The sequence below is a fragment of the Bufo bufo genome, chromosome 1, assembly GCF_905171765.1.
Source record: "Bufo bufo chromosome 1, aBufBuf1.1, whole genome shotgun sequence".
In the NCBI taxonomy this organism is placed as follows: Eukaryota; Metazoa; Chordata; class Amphibia; order Anura; family Bufonidae; genus Bufo; species Bufo bufo.
In genome coordinates, this window is record NC_053389.1 from 696,368,204 (window position 1) to 696,388,258 (window position 20,055).

At 43.2% G+C, this 20,055-nt stretch overlaps 1 protein-coding gene and 1 long non-coding RNA gene across 6 annotated transcripts in view; one reads left to right on the plus strand and one right to left on the minus strand.

Moving 5' to 3' along the window:
* Positions 1-20,055, plus strand: part of LOC120985959 — a 1,109,413-nt gene that overhangs the window by 532,888 nt on the left and 556,470 nt on the right. The gene's annotated exons all lie outside the window — the stretch shown is intronic.
* AKAP13 (A-kinase anchoring protein 13) overlaps positions 1-20,055 on the minus strand; it is a 230,781-nt gene that overhangs the window by 95,160 nt on the left and 115,566 nt on the right. For all 5 annotated transcript variants that reach the window (XM_040414184.1, XM_040414183.1, XM_040414185.1 and 2 more), the window contains one exon: positions 14,579-14,652. In XM_040414184.1, the coding sequence (XP_040270118.1) occupies positions 14,579-14,652 (74 nt within the window). The remainder of the gene's footprint in view (positions 1-14,578; positions 14,653-20,055) is intronic.

Below are 20,055 nucleotides of genomic sequence, written 5' to 3' on the forward strand. Positions count from 1 at the left end.
ACGACACCAGTCGGTACTCATTTACTAAACGACTCGTGAAAACCCAGTGACAACCATTACAACTGGCATTATCGCTACTGTAGCCACAAAGAAACAGGAGAGGATTAACTTGTAATGTGACAAATTTGCCATTAAGAACCAATGAACGCCCATAGCAGCTGTAAAGGTAAAGAAGCAACAAAAAATACCCAAATCATTAAGAAAAACTTAATGATTTTTCATATTTTTTTAAAGAGGGAAGTAATCGTTCAAGGTGACCGCACTAAACATACCTTTTGTAGAGCTTTTCTCATCAGGAGTAATATCAACTTTTAGTTTTCAGGCTTTGGTTTTGGTCTGCACACGATCCGCATTGTTTTGCAGATCGGATGCAGACCCATTCCTATTTACAGGGCCGCAAAAGATGCGAAAAACACACTGTGTGCTGTCCGCCTCTATGTACGGGAAAATGAGGAATGCACACAGCCGATATCCATGTTTGCAAGCCACAAAAATGGACACGGTCGTGAGCAGGAGGCCTCACTCCACCCTACTGCAGATTCTACTCTTGCAATTAAGCAGAGAGTAGAGCTTAATTGTGAAGTGCTCTCTGCATTCAGCTGCTTCACAACCCCTCCCCTCTGCTCTGAGTGACAGCTGCTGTATCCAACCAGGAGAGCACTACAGCTGCCACTCAGAGCAGAGGGGTGGGGCTGTGAAGGAGCTTAATAAGGAGAGCACCTTACAGTGAAGCCTTGCCCTGGGCACTTGCTGGAGCAAAATATGGCAGAATAAAAGCTCACATTCACACTACTCCTGATGAGAATAGGTCCAAAAAAGATTTTTGTACTGCTCTCTCCACCATCTACCTAGAGCTGTGAGCAGTTTAGCATGGTCAAAACTGCTGGCAAACTCTTAAAAATACAACTAGCCATATGCTGTACACGTTTTTAACCTTTTACCTACTTTAACAGTGTTAATGGCATGAGATGAACATAATACTGTAAATGTGATAGCTTCAAGAAAGATGGGCCACACTAGAAACCAAACCATAGAGATGATCTGGCTCGGGAGTTCCCCCATAGTAAAACTTCCCTCTTCATCAGCTTGCAGACATCTGACCTTCTCCCGCTATGACGCAGGACACTTTTTCTTCTTAGTACAAGATGTAAATTGCAAGATAAGCTGGCAATGAAAGACAGACGTACTTTATTTACTCTTGGTAATTGAGCCATGATTTCTGGCAAGTCTGATAAATGTTTGAAAGTGAAGCGGGCAGGTAATATTGAAGGTGTGTTGCTGTCAATTACAAGAACCTCCAACGTAACTGGTCATTAGTGGAGCAATATAAAGTAACGGACATTCAGATATGACTAACCACTGCTCATATAGCCTGAATACCATTAACGAGCATTAGTCTTGTAGATGTACGGACAGACAAATCCCCAGGAAAAATGCTGCAAAAAACTCCAGGTGTAAACATAGCCTAAAAAGAGTAGACGAAAACCTCAATTAACAAGCAGTTTTGATTTCTTTTAAGAAAGAATACTAGGAAATGTACCTTTAAAGGGATACACATACCAAGCTGTACACTGTATAGCAGCTGTGCTTGGTACTGGAGCCCAGGCCCATTCACTTACATGGGGCTGAGCAGCGCCTAGGCGATGTGACCAATGAAAGTGATGGCACTGGCCTAGGAAGAGGACGATGGCTCCTCAAACAGCTGTTCGGATGACCTATACTAAGGACAGGTCATAAATACTGTACTACCAGATAACCCCTTTAACAGGAAACTAGGTAATATTTTTTTCCAGATAAGTTTGTGCCTACTGAACTAAAAAGCAACAAGAAGGTAATGGATGGAGCACAATGAGGTTTCAAATAGGAACGCAAGGCCTGGAACCTGCACAGTTTTCAGCTACCGAATCACGTACATGTAACATCTGGCTGCCATAGTATTTCTGCACTGCAAATAAACACAGCATGACGTGTGAATGAGAAAGAAAAAAAAAGTATGGAAAATTGAATACAAATAAACCGTCTAAAAGCCATAAAGGACTATAAAGACACACAGGACTAGTCACACACAGAGTAATGTGACATTTGGATACCAGGCTCACGACGCGCAATCCAGTGAATTACGGCGGGTGGTGTCTGCAGTCATTGCTGAGCGGAATCATGACTAGCCAAGAACATGACCCAGTGTGTGGAGAGTCAATGATTCACAGCAGTCTGCATTTACTGGCACTGGTAGGACACCATTTCATTACTGTACAACCTCGACAATGCATGATACGGAAATGCATTCTATGGATATTGAAGGGTCACATTTGCAAAAAAAAAAAATGTAATTCTGGTAAAAAAATGTCCCCATTACCTGCGGTGGAGATTCTGTAACCTCATGTTGAGGGCTACATGGAGATGGATTGATTTAGTGTCTGCATATGAGTAACTGTATTCTTGTGGACTGCAGCCGTAGCTCAATAGTCCCTATTCAGTAACACATGCAGAGAACACCTGCCGCTGACTGCAGAACAGTCAACCGATCCCCTGCCATGAAATGCACCGTCAGGACTCCTGAGGGCAGGCACATATTGGAAAGGAGTCTTCTCTATGCATTGCACTGCCGGTTTGTGGGCGCACAGCAGGAGAATGGTCGTGAATATAAGTTACTGATCTGGAGTCAGCGGCAGGAGTTCTATAAACGACCTTAAAAAATAAATAAATTCAATACAATAAAGTCTCCCACAAGTCACTGTAATACGACAATTTTACCGTGGACATTTTTTTTGAATTTGGCTGCAGTAAACCATATTGTGGGAATAATCTTTTGAGTAGGTGCAGCGGCCCTAGGAGTGGACTGTGATAAATTCATTGAAAGGCGCAAACCACCTAATAAATTTGATGCACTTTTTGCATAAAGTCAGAAAGTGAAATCTATACTGCAAAATTGGTGCCTTTTCAAGCCCAGGCTTTAGAAATAATGTCTAAAGGTTTTAGGCTATCTCCACTTTTTAAGCCGTGCAATTTGTGACTTTTTGCAGACATTACGCCTCTGTAAGCGCTATAGTCTCCATTAGCCCCTCACTAGCGCTATAGTCTCCATTAGACATAGACTGAAGGCTCATGCACATGGCCATAATACATGGACAGAAATGTAATCTGCTCTGAGAAATCAGTGAAGCATTTGCCAAAGATGGGATCCCCTCCTGTTCTTGGCTCGAAATATACTGCTTATGTCCAGGACAGCAATCAACTGTGAATATGAGCCTTGCAGTACAAAGATATAGTCCAGTCCTGTATCACTAGAAAGCCTACCATTCATGAATCTGGCACAGCTAGGGGACAAACGCCGTAAGGTCAGTAACGGCAGCCACATTGTTGTATGGATCTGTAATATTGTGCCCATAGCCTGCTATGGGTGAACCTGCCTGTGTGCGCCTCCACCTGTGTATGGATGACACCGTTCTCCTTTTCTCCCAGACTCTTTATGAATCGGTGTAATAGGAGGCACTAGGGTCTCTGTGAGAAGCTGTGTCCATGATCCCGGCTGAACAGAACTTCCAACAAAGCAGAAGAGGACGATTTACAGGGAATGTGTCATCAGAAAATTACCTATAAAACATATTTTTAAAGAATGTTTGATGATGTCAATAGGGTCCCCTCCTGTTCACTGTGTCCATGTGGCCGCTGTAAAGCAATTTTCTTAAAAGGGTTGTGTCACTTCAGCAAATAGAAATTATTATGTATTGAAAGTTATTACAAGCCACTTACTAATGTATTGTGACTGTCCATATTTCTTCCTTTGCTGGCTGGATTCATTTTTCCATCCCATTAAAGGCTGCACACGATAGGAAAAACACCAGCCTATGTGAGCTCCCATGGTCCCGGCCACCAGAGAGGCGGGAACTTTTCCCTATAGTGTGCAAGCACGACCACCACTGATGGACTGCAGGATGGTCATAACCCCTGGATACAGGCAGTGTATAATGTGATGGAAAAATGAATCCAGCCAGCAAAGGCAGCAATATGGATAATCACAATACATTAGTAAGTGCCATATATTAATGTTCACTACCTGATAAATGCCACTTGTTGAAGGGACACAACCCCTTTATAATGCTGTTAAGAACAGCTCAGGCAAGATGTCCGCCCCCATAATCATGTTCTGGAAATGGAATTTAAAAAATCTTCTATCATAAAATAAAAACAGATTAGAAAGACGGATGTGTCAATATATGATTTTAACCTGCAGATTTCTGGCCACGCATTTCCTTCAAGAACCACCAAATACATGCGAGTCGTAGATTTTAGGTGGGAATTTGCTTTAAATACACTGCTCAAAAAAATAAAGGGAACACTTAAACAACACAATGTAACTCCAAGTCAATCACACTTCTGTGAAATCAAACTGTCCACTTAGGAAGCAACACTGAGTGACAATCAATTTCACATGCTGTTGTGCAAATGGGATAGACAACAGGTGGAAATTATAGGCAATTAGCAAGACACCCCCAATAAAGGAGTGGTTCTGCAGGTGGTGACCACAGACCACTTCTCAGTTCCTATGCTTCCTGGCTGATGTTTTGGTCACTTTTGAATGCTGGCGGTGCTTTCACTCTAGTGGTAGCATGAGACGGAGTCTACAACCCACACAAGTGGCTCAGGTAGTGCAGCTTATCCAGGATGGCACATCAATGCGAGCTGTGGCAAGAAGGTTTGCTGTGTCTGTCAGCGTAGTGTCCAGAGCATGGAGGCACTACCAGGAGACAGGCCAGTACATCAGGAGACGTGGAGGAGGCCGTAGGAGGGCAACAACCCAGCAGCAGGACCGCTACCTCCGCCTTTGTGCAAGGAGGAACAGGAGGAGCACTGCCAGAGCCCTGCAAAATGACCTCCAGCAGGCCACAAATGTGCATGTGTCTGCTCAAACGGTCAGAAACAGACTCCATAAGGGTGATATGAGGGCCTGACGTCCACAGGTGACGTCCGTGCAGGACGTTTGGCATTTGCCAGAGAACACCAAGATTGGCAAATTTGCCACTGGCGCCCTGTGCTCTTCACAGATGAAAGCAGGTTCACACTGAGCACATGTGACAGATGTGACAGAGTCTGGAGACGCCGTGGAGAACGTTCTGCTGCCTGCAACATCCTCCAGCATGACCGGATTGGCATTGGGTCAGTAATGGTGTGGGGTGGCATTTTTTTGGAGGGCCGCACAGCCCTCCATGTGCTTGCCAGAGGTAGCCTGACTGCCATGTGAGACCATATGCTGGTGCGGTTGGCCCTGGGTTCCTCCTAATGCAAGACAATGCTAGACCTCATGTGGCTGGAGTGTGTCAGCAGTTCCTGCAAGACGAAGGCATTGATGCTATGGACTGGCCCGTCCGTTCCCCAGACCTGAACCCAATTGAGCACATCTGGGACATCATGTCTCGCTCTATCCACCAACGTCACGTTGCACCACAGACTGTCCAGGAGTTGGCAGATGCTTTAGTCCAGGTCTGGGAGGAGATCCCTCAGGAGACCGTCCGCCACCTCATCAGGAGCATGCACAGGCGTTGTAGGGAGGTCATACAGGCACGTGGAGGCCACACACACTACTGAGCCTCATCTTGACTTGTTTTAAGGACATTACATCAAAGTTGGATCAGCCTGTAGTGTGTTTTTTCCACTTTAATTTTGAGTGTGACTCCAAATCCAGACCTCCATGGGTTGAAAAATTAGATTTCCATTTTTTAATTTTTGTGTGATTTTGTTGTCAGCACATTCAACTATGTAAAGAACAAAGTATTTCAGAAGAATATTTAATTAACTCAGATCTAGGATGTGTTATTTTTGTGTTCCCTTTATTTTTTTGAGCAGTGTATAAAGGAGTAAACTGGTATCAAAGTCTGGGTCTGCTGGTGCTTTCAGTGACGAAGGATGGATTGTAATTCCTTCTTTTCTCTCCATTGTGACTACAATTTGCTTGCTCTCCTACCCGCCCATCTCTCTTTCATACTGAAGGCGATTACACAGACAGCCCTTAGCGACGGTTGTTTTGGTCTTTGCTGCTTAAATGCTGTGACCAGATGTTCATTGGGAATCTGAAAAGGTCTACGTACACAGCGTTTCAGTGCCATTATTGGGGTCAAGGCAACGGTACAGTGTTAATTCAGGCAGTTTTCTACATAGGCTTTTCATTAGGACCTGGACTAAAGGAGACACTATTTAAAGGACACCAAAACACCATCAAAACAGGTTAAAGTGCAGGTTATTTAGTGATAAAAAGTTGAAAATGAACATGAGAAAGAGAAAAAAAAAAATAGAAAAAAATCCAATACAGGAAAACAATGAAGTCTCACACAATTGTTATAGAATTTGGCTGCAGTAAACAATATCATGGAATGAATCTTTTGAGTAGGGGCAGAACAGCAGTGGACTGCACTGAATTTATTCATTCCAGGCGCAGCCTACCTAAAAATTTGGTGCATTTTGGTCATAAAGTGAAACCTATGCCCACTATGAGCAAGCATCGATTTTACCCAAAACTGGTGCCTTTTCAAGCTCAGGGTTTAGTAGTAATAAGGTCTAAAAGTTTTAGGCTATCCCCCACTTGTTAAGCCGTGCAATCTGTGACTTTTTGCACACTTTACGCCTCTGTAAGGAAAAAAAAAATCATGGCAGCAAAGCAATGCAGACAATCTAGAGACAAAAACTAACAAAATGCTTGTTCCTCCCTCATCTGAAGGATTTGAAGAAACCACAAACAGCACATGCAGTGGACAGTAATAATATCGGCAGATCAGAAAAGGGAAGAACTGAAGTTGTGAGGCTGGAAACAGGCTATTCACTAGAGGACACTGACAATATATGACTTCATTTTCTAAAAAAAAATTAAAAAAAAATGCACAAAAGCAGGAAGTCTGAGAATCAGCATTCATGGAATCGTGCACAGCTTTCGGGACAACGTAATTTTGGGTTTTTCTGATGGGGAACGATGAAATGACAAGTAACGATGTGATCACGCAGTATCATAAGACATGAAGAAGCAAGATTGGCCAGACCTGTCATATTGGGGTATTGGATGTACAAAATATGTATACGTCCACCTCAACACGATTTTTAGAGGCAGCTGAGCATGCCTACATAACCCGCAGCTGGTGGCCACATGAAACCTGCACTGCTGCAATCAGGGCGCAGCTATACTTGGCTGGCACCGCCATAGGAAGCAATGAGTTAAAGTTCAAGAAGTGATATAATATTGTTAGGGAGCTTTCACACATTGTTCAGAGGCATTTTTCTGCCCTAGGATATATAAAACACAGAACAAACAAGCTGGTATTTTTTTCTACTGGTATTTTTTGTCTTTCTGACTGCTCCATGTTGGAGCTAGTCTTTTTTTTCTTCAGGCGTTTAGATACAACCTTCATTATTAAGCCTGCAGAAACTGCATTCAACCATGAGTTAGTCAAAAATTTCTGCAAGTAAAAAATAATGACGTGGTATGCAAAAAGTTTATGTTTTAGGACAGTTTTTTTTAGGCAGTATAAAATGGCAGAGCATATTTGTGCATGAAGGATCCCTAAGGGCTGTTTCACACGAGGGGATGCCATGCGTGACATCCGCTCCGTGAATGACAGCCAAGACCCGATGCAAACTGCAGAAGCACGGAGCATTAACATGATTGATAATGCTCCGTGCCTCTCTGTGATTTCTATACTACGAAATCACAGTGACAACTTTATCTCACTGTGATTTTGTAGTATAGAGATCACAGAGAGGCACGGAGCATTATCAATCATGTTTAATGCTCCGTGCTTCTGCAGTCTGCATCGGGTCTTGGCTGTCATTCACGGAGCGGATGTCACGCACGGCATCCGCTCGTGTGAAACAGCCTTGAGTGTGTATACCCATCTGTTTTTGTTCCAGATTTTGTAAATAAGGCAAATACTTTCTATTTTTTGCCCCATTTTTCTATATATCACAGCGTATCCGCTCACGTTTATTATTTGCATATTTAATAAACTTTCTTTATTCTATTTTAATTGTTTTCATGGACAGCGAATATTAAACACAGAAAACATTAACTTTGTATATGTCTACTATTAAAAAAAAATAGGCAATTACAAAAACTGCTGCAGATAAATGTGAAACAAAAAGGATTCATGGTAATACCGTATGACGGTAAGACTGTTATGCCAAGTGCAGGGCCGAGGGGTGGTGTGCGCCTGGGATTCTGCTTCCTGAACATCCCCTCAGGCCCTGCACTAGGCATAATCTTAGAAAAAAAAATGGAACGGATACGGAAAGAAAATACGTTTGTGTGCATCAGCCCGATGCACACCAACGTATTTTCTTTCCGTATCCGTTCAATTTTTTTTTATTTTCTTTTTTGCGGACCACATGTGGAACCATTCATTTAAATAGGGCCGCAAAAAAATAGAACATGTCCTATTATCCGCATAACGGACAAGGATAAGATTGTTCTATTAGGGGCAGCTGTATGGTCCACATCCAATATGCATTTTTGGGGGATTGGATGTGGACCTATTCATCTCAAAGGAGCAGCAAAGAATGTGGACAACAAACCATCTGCTGTCCGCATCCCCAAGTCTGTTCTTTGGTCCCTCAAAAACACAGAACATCCTATTCTTGTCCGTTTTTCAGACAAGGATAAGACATTTCTATTGAAGCAGAAAAAATATATAGCAGCATGCACATGGCCGGGATTCGTGTTCTGCAAAAAAGCAATTTGCTCTATTACAGGGGTGTTCCCATCTGAGCCATTTATAGCATATCTACATGTGACATCGGGCGTGTCCAAATAAAACAAGCAGATTATGAGGGCGTGCTGCCGGGATCCCCCATAACCTTCTGCTACTATATGAAAGAACATGCCTCACAGTGAGAAGCATTCTACTACTCAGCAGGGAACATTATGATGTTGCATTGCTGCTGACTGCATGGTCTGCCCCCGGACAGGCCGCCATTGAGGACTGCTCATGTAGCACTGAAAGCAGGGTGTGTACTGCAAGACAATAAGGTCCAGGACCCATCCAGCACAGAGGTTTATCACATACAAATCTTTGCTTTATATAAGTTTGTAATAAAACCCATCCTGTAAAAATTCACGAGGAGAGCGGGAAGGGACTTAAAACACAGGCTGGGCCTTTCTTGTTAGTCTATATGTAGATTTGGTCCTTTTGTTATCTCTGTCAAAATGCTGAGCTGGACGCACATGCTCAGTTCTGTCCTTCAATTGCCTCATGAGCTGCGATAGAGAACTGCAGCAGAAAGGACACACCCCAGCCTTACATCTAGCAGAGAAATTGAAGCAAAGAATAGAGAAATCTCTGGATCCATGTCAGGTACAGGGCTGGCTCTAGCTTTGTTAGAAAGAGATTGTCCTGTACTAGATGATATTTTTTTATATTAAATCACAGGATAACCCTGTAATGATTATTGTGACATTATACAGGTACCGTAATATTAAGAACAGCACACACACTTCATGGTACCTGGAGGGTGATCCTCACATATAATTTGTATATAAATTGGCCACCAATATCAGATCAAGGGGAGGGTACAACTCTTGGCACCCCCACTGTTCTGCTGGTTGAAGGGGCAATGGCTTCAGGCGAACAGTACAGCCTCTTCATTTTTCACACTAAATGCCCTACTTCATAGTGACCGTGCTTTGTATTGAGGCCCTCTCCTATTCCACAAATCTAATATTGATGGACTGTCCTAAGGATGGTCCTAGAAAGGACCACATTTACGGCAAGCAGATAGAAATCGTAACAACTCTGAGGACTTGAAGTATATTAGAACATCTAAAGTAAATACGGTACTGTATTAGCAGGAAACGTTAACCATACTTGTCCTGGCACATTGCTGTCTATGTATGCGGAGGAAGAGAACGCTCCAGCCATTGATCAGCTAGTGTCATACAGACTGGGAATATCGCACTGTAGACTTTTCACAGCTGTCCTATAGAAGTGCACAATGCCTTATTATAGTGCATTATTTACCGTACATCCAGACATATAAATGCCAGACAATACGCTGACACACAAGCAAAGCTATGGAGAGAAAAAGAGCCTACACAGTGGGGCTGGGAATGACCATCTAGTATGAAAGAAAGGTCCTACCCCCTCTTCTGCTGCGTAATGCCGTTATACGGAAACAGTACACAATGGGGTCCTTTCAAAAGTTAACATACACACGAGGCCCCTGAAGAATAGCATGTCCCAAATGACATTTAATAGAAATGAGTTCCGCCTCCTCACACGGGGCTTACATCCTGAACATGTTCCTTTAGAAATGGTAAGATAAGGGCAGATCAGAAATAAACTGTAAACTGCACAAATCCCACACTTCTCCCGAAATGCTATGAACCAGAATGGCCATTGTAAGCTGCCTTCTCATTTACTGTAAAGGCCACAATGATTTTACTATTTTATTTTGTTCACAAAATCTTAGCAACTTTATTCAAACTTCTACTGCAAAGTATTCCACTGGCCGAGCCCCGAGAAAGAATAAATCTACTTAGAGCATGGAAAACCAGGAGAGTTCTACGTGATCCCCTGCACCACAGGACGCACTTTGTGGGACAGACATCTGAACATGGTGGCTTTACATATATAAGTACAGTTTGTGCTGGTGTTTTTCTTAAGAAATGTTTTTCTCCGTTGCCAGAGAACGGAGAACACAAGTTAACACCCTGGTGTTAGTCACAAAAATTACCTCCAGCAGGAGGAACCCATCACTTGCTAGCAAGCATGACGTGCAGGGATGAGAAGACCAAAAATATGTATGGGATATTAAAGGGGTTTCTACATAACGGTTTTTAACTATATAAAGCCAATACGTTCTAAAAGTAAGGTATAGCAGATAGCAAAACTAGTGATGAGAAAGGAGATCCAGCCTAGTGGTCCCAATATAGCACTTGATGTTATAGCTAGGGATGAGCGAACCCGAACCTCAGGTAGTGAAGGAATTCTGTTATGGATTCCGTTATAACAAAACTGAAGCCTTTAGAAGGCATTCCATTTTGATACGTCATAAGTCTATGGCCAAGCATAACTGATCCGTCTGCTATCCGTTATGCAGGACTGAGAACAAAGTCCTGCAGAACTGAAACCAGACGGATCCGTTATGCTTGGCCAGAGACTTCTATTTTAACTAATCAAAACTGAATGCCTCTTAAAGGCTTCCGTTTTGCATTCAGTCGTCGAATTCCGTTATATTCCGTTATAACGGAATCCATAACGGAATTCCTTTACTACCCGATCCTGGTGAGGTTCTGGTTCGCTCAGCCCTAGTTATAACCTCTCAGATAAGGGGGCACTCACTGTGTTTAGAACGTTTGCAGTACGAAAGGAGTTCCCAATGTATATGTTCAAAGGTTACCACTTTATAGGCAGGTAATTACATAAATAGGGGCCTGGATGTATTTCAAGAGTGTAAAATATTATAAGGGTCGTAGGGCAAGGGTTGTTGATCCAGGAAGTTATTCCGATTTCCAGATTGGAGCCAGGAAATATTTATTTCCTCCAAGATGAGGAAAATTGGCTTCTACCTCATGGGGTTTTTGTGCCTTCCTCTGGAACTATTTTGCAGGATAACAGGCCGGATTGAATGGACGCATGTCTTTTTGTCTTACAAATTACAATGCTATGCAAATGTATTCACCCCCCTTCACTTGACTTTTTTCGTATTTTGTTACATTACAGCCTTAAATTCAATGTTCTGTTCATCTGAATTTTATGTGATGGAGCAGAACATAATAGCTAAGTCGGTGAAGTGAAATGAGAATATATAAATAAAACTATTGTTTAGAAATAGAAAACAAAGAATTGGCATGTGCGTATGTATTCACCCTCTTTGTTAGGAAGTCCATAAAAAGCTCTGGTGCAACCAATTACCTTCAGAAGTCACAATTAGTGAAATGATGTCCACCTGTGTGCAATCTAAGTCACATGATCTGTCATTACATATACACACCTTTTTTGAAAGGCCCCAGAGGCTGAAACACCTAAGCAAGAGGCATCACTAATCAAACACTGCCATGAAGACCAAGGAACTCTCCAAACAAGTAAGGGACAATGTTGTTAAGAAGTACAAGTCAGGGTTAGGTTATTAAAAAATGTCCAAATTTTTGATGATCCCTAGGAGCACCATGAAATCTATCATAACCAAATGGAAATAACATGGCACAACAGCAAACCTGCCAAAAGACGGCCACCCACCAAAACTCACGGAGCGGGCAAGGAGGGCATTAATCAGAGAGGCAGAACAGAGACCTAAGGTAACCCTGGAAGAGCTACAGAGTTCCCAGCAGAGACTGGAGTATCTGTACATAGGACGACAATAAGCCGTACGCTCCATACAGTTGGCCTTTATGGCAGAGTGGCCAGAAGAAAGCCATTACTTTCAGCTAAAAACAATAAGACACGTTGTGAGTTTGCGAAAAGGCATGTGGGAGACTCACAAAATGTATGGAGGAAGGTGCTCTGATCTGATGAAACTAAAATTGAACTTTTCGGCCATCAAAGAAACGCTATGTCTGGCGCAAACCCAACACATCACATCACCCAAAGAACACCATCCCCACAGTGAAACATGGTGGTGGCAGCATCAAGCTGTGGGGAAGTTTTTCAGCAGCCAGGACTGGGTTGAGTTGAGGGAAGGATGGAATGGGATGGTGCTAAATTCAGGGATATTCTTGAGCAAAACCTGTACAACTCTGTGCGTGATCTGAGGCTAGAAAGAAGGTTCACCTTCCAGCAGGACAATGACTCCAAACACACGGCTAAAGCAACACTTGACTGGTTTAAGGGGAAACATGTAAATGTGTTGGAATGGCCTAGTCAAAGCCAGGATCTCAATCCAATAGAGCAGGCATGGCCAACCTGAGGCTCTCCAGCTGTTGTAAAACTACAACTCCCACCACGCCCTGCTGTAGGCTGATGGCTGTAGACAGTAAGCATGCTGGGATTGTAATTTTCCAACAGCTGGAGAGCCACAGGTTGGCCATCCCTGCAATAGAAAATCTGTGATCAGACTTAAAGATTGCTGTTCACAAGCACAAACCATCCAACTTGAAGGAGCTGGAGCAGTTTTGCAAGGAGGAATGGGCAAAAATCCCAGTGGTAAGTGGTGGCAAGCTCATAGAGACTTATCCAAAAAGTGACTTAAAGCTGTGATTGCCGCAAAACGTGGCTCTACAAAGTATTGATTTTAGGGGGGTGAATAGTTATGCACATTGACTTTTTCTGTTATTTTGTCCTATTTGTGGTTTGCTTCACAATAATAAAATCTTCAAAGTTGTGGGCATGTTCTGTAAATTAAATGATGCAAATCCTCAAACAATCCATGTTAATTCCAGGTTGTGAGGCACCAAAACACAGAAAAAGTCATGGGGTGAATACTTTTGCAAGGCACTGTATGTTACTATACCGGCCCAGACATTCTTTTGGCCCCCTGGAGCATATATATGGGCCTTTGGATACACTAAACCTACATTGCAAATGATGTGGGAACAACCCTTAAATATAGCTAAGATTGCACATGTTGTTATACTGATCAGCACTGTATGTGAGAAGAGAGGAGTTAGTAGCTCCTGCTGTGAGAGGGGAAGGAGAGCACAGGTGAGAACACAAACCACACTTCTCCAGCTCCCCAAAAGGAGATATATGGTTAAAGAGAAAATAAGCATTTCGAGAAGTATGGAAACAAAAAGACAAAACCTGCAGGTTGGACACACGTGGCTGTGTCACTCTACATTTACATAACGAAGTAAAGGCAGAACTAAATCGGTTTTAAAGGGGTTGGCCACGTTCCTGCTAAATCACAGTAATGCTAATAAAACTATCGCTTGATGGCATAAGCTGCTGATAACCGGCCTCTGGGCTTACTTTTACCCGGCATGGGATTGCCCACACGATGTCCAGGGTAGCAGTTAACAGTCACCCCTGTCCATATCCTTTTCCAAGATAACACTCTCCAGCAGAACATTAGGCCAGTGCTGGACATCCTGCATCTGTGCCTGTTCTGATCTTCCATCATGTTCTGTACCTGTGCTGACCAATATCAGCGCTGTACAGAAGAAAAGCCCCATCTTGGAAGAAATGTCAGAGGTTTTGATCAGTGGAGGTATGGGTGATGAGACACCACTGATCATTGAAATGAAGGGGCAGAGACTCTCAACCCAATGCTGTGCCTCTTAGGTTCTCCTCGTTAGCTGAAGACGGGTTCATAGACTTTGGGTGCTAGTAAAATGTGTGGCTTAAGCTATAACTGTGGTTACTGCTATTTGCAGGGCTGAATCCATACTTTTTACATGGAAACCAAAGCAAGTACAGGTTAGGCCCAGCAATTAGAGGTACCCACCGCGAGGTCACCGTGCCTCAGCCGCTCACATGTAACGTCTCGAGGTTCATCTCCAGCTAATGAGGGGGGTCAATCACAGCAAAAATGGCACAGAGCTGCTCCAGATGTCCACAGAGAAAAATGTCTAAAATGTCTTCTACGAATGTATTAGTCAATGGAAGGCTGAAGTGTCCCCGTCACACACAAAAATGCTTGACAATTAGATCAATAAATCACTTACCACTTTTGTTCTGGGGCTTAGATGTAGTTTGGCAAAATCCACTTCATCATCTACTTTAGGATCGAGATATTCTCCTGAAACAATAAAAATGAATCAATAAACTATAACAATAAGAAAAATGTCCACAAAGATGAAAGCCTTGTAGTGTGAGCTCACGTGCAAGCACAGACTTCAGAGTACTCGGAGAGTCGTGGGTTGTAGGTACATATTCACACCACTGAGAACATACAGGATTCACTAATATTAGCTAGTTGATCGCCTCTGTTGAGCGTTGTCAGAGGCCGTTTCACTTGACAAAAATCTGTATTCTCTTTGTTTTCCCATCTTGACAGATATTAAACTTGAAGGAACTAATATGGATGACTGGAAAAGACTGTGGTACCTATGGTTGATCTTACAAGAAAAGGCCAGCACAGAAAAATTCACAGGCATTCTTGTGGCGTTTACTACTGAGATCGGTAATTGGCTGCTGCAGTGGAGTATACAGGTACATCACCACTGCAGCTATGTTCGCCAGGAAGGGAGGACTGCAGCGGTGCTGGAGCAGAGGAGGATCTATCCCAGTGAGCACAAGATCTTTTGTTACTCTAACACATACCCATTTATTTTTTTTTATCATCTTGGACGACCCCCATCCTTAGGATAGGTTATCTATATCTAATCAGTGGGGGTTTGAGTCTCCAGCATCCCCCGATCAGCTGTTTGAAGAGGCTGCAGCACTCCAACCTCCTCACAGCATATGAAGCATAGTGACATACATTATACAGTGGCTGTGCTTTGTATTGCAGCCTAGTCTCATTCACACAGGGACCGAGCTGTGCCTAGCCGTGTGTCCGATGAACGCAATGTCAATGGACCAAGAAAAGGCCACATCACTCAACAAACCACTGCAGTCTCTTCAAGAAGCGGATTGTGGGGGTGCTAGGAGTCAGACCCCCATCCATCAGATACTGGCGGTCAATATTTTACTTCTGGAAAACCCCTTTAATGTTAGGAATTTCATAATCCGAATTTCAGCAATATTGGTCCTCAGTTTCCCACGACACGTCAAAAAAGTATCCTATCCTTTAAAGAGCATCTAATACTCAATAATAGTATACATTTTTGTTAACATGTCCTTAATGCCCTAATAGCACTTTTTGTAATATAGTTTAATGGTTTTTGTATTTTTATTACACTTTTCCCTACCTAAAGCGCACATTTCCCTGTCCCCGTTTTCCCTGTACACCGCTGAGGTGTACAGAGTATGAAGTTAATTTTATGAATGGGGCCACAGCACAGTAAGTACAGGCAGGAGCGCACATTGCTGCTCCTGCCCGTGCCCCTGGAGGTTGGCTAAATGCTGGCATAGTGTACCCTGTACCCATGTACTATTCCAGGATTAGCTGAGCGGAGTAGGCTCCTGCCTCTGCCTGTTTCGCTAAGCTAAGAGCTGACATGCAGGACTTTTAGCTTAGCGAAGCAGGAGCCGCTCCTCTCAGCTAATCCTGGCATAGTACATGGTTACACGGATTTAGAAAATCTCCGGGGGGGCACGGGCAGAAGCAGCAATATGCACTCCTGCCTCTACTCACTGCGCTGCCGCCCCATTGAGAAGATGTGTTCTCCGTACTGCATACACCTGAAAAGTAGATTTTAAGCGCACAGAGAGGTGCGCTTAAGGGAGGCAAAAGTGTACGAAAAATACAAAAACCATTAATAAAGTATATTACAAAAAGTGTTATTAGGGCATTAGGGACAGGTTAACAAAAATGTATTCAAAACTTTAGTTACTCTTTAAGGAAAGTGTATAATCCGAAAATAACCAATTAATGTGCTTTCTATTCTCAATATATTTTGGCATTATTTTTGATGTTCCTATCCATAAAAAATTGCTATTTCAAGAACTATCGATTCACCTGTCCCACCTTTTCTTCTCCTCACTTTTGCCCATAATCCCCAAACCAATTTGAGCAGATAAAAATGCAAGAATTGCTGTATTCTTACTGTAATGCTCCAAATCTGAAGGAAGTCTCAGTTCACCAGATCTTAGATCACATTACAACACTGCTCATCTGTTACGGTTACTCATTTACATTTAATAGGAAAGTCCCTTTGGCCACTCACTGGAGCAAGTCAGACGCAGTACCTGCAAATCCACGGACTAGTGACTGCCTCAATAGCACGGATTCACCTTCAACTCTGTGATATTCACCCGTTTCATCATTCAAGAAATCTGCGATCACACACCTAACCAATGTGGCAAGAGCATGTATTCCAGCTGCATGGTGCCAGACCTAGGGCTCACGCACACAGCCGCAAATCGCGGATCTGCAAAACACTGATCCCAGCCGAGTGCATGCCAGCATATACAGTGGGGGAAATAATTATTTGACCCCTCACTGATTTTGTAAGTTTGTCCAATGACAAAGAAATGAAAAGTCTCAGAACAGTATCATTTCAATGGTAGGTTTATTGTAACAGTGGCAGATAGCACATCAAAAGGAAAATCGAAAAAATAACTTTAAATAAAAGATAGCAACTGATTTGCATTTCATTGAGTGAAATAAGTATTTGAACCCTCTAACAAAAAAAGACTTAATACTTGGTGGAAAAACCCTTGTTTGCAAGCACAGAGGTCAAACGTTTCTTGTAATTGATGACCAAGTTTGCGCACATTTTAGGAGGAATGTTGGTCCACTCCTCTTTGCAGATCATCTCTAAATCCCTATGGTTTCGAGGCTGTCTCTGTGCAACTCTGAGCTTGAGCTCCCTCCATAGGTTTTCGATTGGATTAAGGTCCGGAGACTGACTAGGCCACTCCATGACCTTAATGTGCTTCTTCTTGAGCCACTCCTTTGTTGCCTTTGCTGTATGTTTTGGGTCATTGTCGTGCTGGAACACCCATCCACGACCCATTTTCAGTTTCCTGGCAGAGGGAAGGAGGTTGTCGCTCAGGATTTCACGATACATGGCTCCGTCCATTTTCCCGTTTATGCGAATAAGTTGTCCTGTGCCCTTAGCAGAAAAACACCCCCAAAGCAAAATGTTTCCACCCCCATGCTTGACGGTGGGGACGGTGTTTTGGGGGTCATAGGCAGCATTTTTCTTCCTCCAAACACAGCGAGTTGAGTTAATGCCAAAGAGCTCTATTTTGGTCTCATCAGACCACAGCACCTTCTCCCAGTCACTCTCTGAATCATTCAGGTGTTCATTGGCAAACTTCAGACGGGCCTGCACATGTGCCTTCCTGAGCAGGGGGACCTTGCGAGCCCTGCAGGATTTTAATCCATTGCGGTGTAATGTGTTTCCAATGGTTTTCTTGGCGACTGTGGTCCCTGCTAATTTGAGGTCATTAACTAACTCCTCCCGTGTAGTTCTAGGATGCTTTTTCACCTTTCTCAGAACCATTGACACCCCACGAGGTGAGATCTTGCGTGGAGCCCCAGAGCGAGGTCGATTGATGGTAATTTTGTGCTCCTTCCATTTTCGAACAATCGCACCAACAGTTGTCACCTTCTCTCCCAGCTTCTTGCTAATGGTTTTGTAGCCCATTCCAGCCTTGTGCAGGTCTACAATTTTGTCTCTGACATCCTTGGACAGCTCTTTGGTCTTTCCCATGTTGGAGAGTTTGGAGTCTGCTTGATTGATTGATTCTGTGGACAGGTGTCTTTTATACAGGTGACTAGTTAAGACAGGTGTCCTTAATGAGGGTGACTAATTGAGTAGAAGTGTCTAACCACTCTGTGGGAGCCAGAACTCTTAATGGTTGGTAGGGGTTCAAATACTTATTTCACTCAATGAAATGCAAATCAGTTGCTATCTTTTATTTAAAGTTATTTTTTCAATTTTCCTTTTGATGTGCTATCTGCCACTGTTACAATAAACCTACCATTGAAATGATACTGTTCTGAGACTTTTCATTTCTTTGTCATTGGACAAACTTACAAAATCAGTGAGGGGTCAAATAATTATTTCCCCCACTGTATATGTAGAAATAACCTGTCTTTTTGACAGGGCCACGGAACAGACGCGCGGATGTGGACAACACACGGTGTCCTGTCCGCATCTATTGCGGCCCCACTGAAATGAATGCAGACCAAACAAACATACGTGAATGAGTCCTAAAGCAGAGGCCACCGGCTAACAGTAGAATAAAGGGGTGAAGGATCTTACAGCTACCGTGCACAACATGCAGGATACGTTCAACAGGATCTGGTATCGTTGGATTACTTCCCAGGACTCTGCAGAATACACATCTGCTCTGAAGAATAACCGAGCTCCACTGATTAAAGGGTTTGTCCACGATTACAAAAATATGGTCCGTTTATTTCAAAAACAGCCCACAACTCTCCGGGGGTTGTGTCTGGTGTGGCAGCTCAGCTCCAGTGCAGTGAACGGTGTGGCAGCTCAGCTCCAGTGCAGTGAACGGTGCGGCGCTGTACTACCACACAACCAGTGGACAAGAGTTTTTGGAAGAAAGAAGCCACAATTATTATTTTTTACCTGAACAACCCCTGTAATCTGAAGTGAATGGTGTTCTCTCTTATGTAGTCATCCGTTCCCTTGAGCTCTCTCTAGTCTGTTTTTGACTTTCTCTTCTGCTGTCCCTTTATTTTTATACTTACATTTAATTAAAGGTGCTGTCTAAGGTTCTTAATGGGAATCTGTTGTGAGGATCAACATTATCAAACAAAGCACAATGCCTGGTAGGGCGGCTCAAGAAGAATAAATCTATACTTGTTTCACCCGATCCGTTGCTGCATTCCCGAGATATGGTGCATTTTCAATAGCAAATTAGGGCAAAATGCACCGATGGTAGGCTCTAGCCTAGCACCTTAGCTTCCCCAGTCCCCCCCCCCCCCCCCAAGCTATTGACAAGTAAAGGAGAGACGACAATTAGGATGTCTGGCATTGTCAACCAAGTGGAAGGGGGGAGTGACTGAGAAAGCAGAGCTGAGGAGACCATGTGCACCAAGTGGCTCAGGCCTGCCATCGGTGCACTATAGGCCTACTTTGCATATTATAAAAAAAAGCACCATATGTCCATAATGCAGGAACAGATAAGAGTGAAACAAAAATAGAAGTAGTTAAACAAACTGCAGGAAATGTTATGCCAGAAAAAAAGACACCCTTGCCTACAAAGACACCCTTATTCCCTTTGTAAATTGCCCATCGATTCAGCACCGAGGCTATAGTGGTCCCCACCAGTCCTTGTTTATAGCCGCCTCATTCCATACAGGTTAGTATCCCCACTGAGGCCGGTGGTTGGCTGCAGGGGTCACCTGTGTGTATGGTAAAGACCAGCAGGGACCACTGGAGAATTCACCACTGGTGCTGCAGGGGAATCAAAAAAGTTAAAAAAATAAAAAAGATTTTCAGTGTTAAAGACTTCCTGCAACTTACTCCTTTGATGGAACTAAAAATACATTCATAAAACAATCCCTTTATGGACTCCTGTTTGGTTACACATAGAGTCTCCTACATAATTTGCTGCC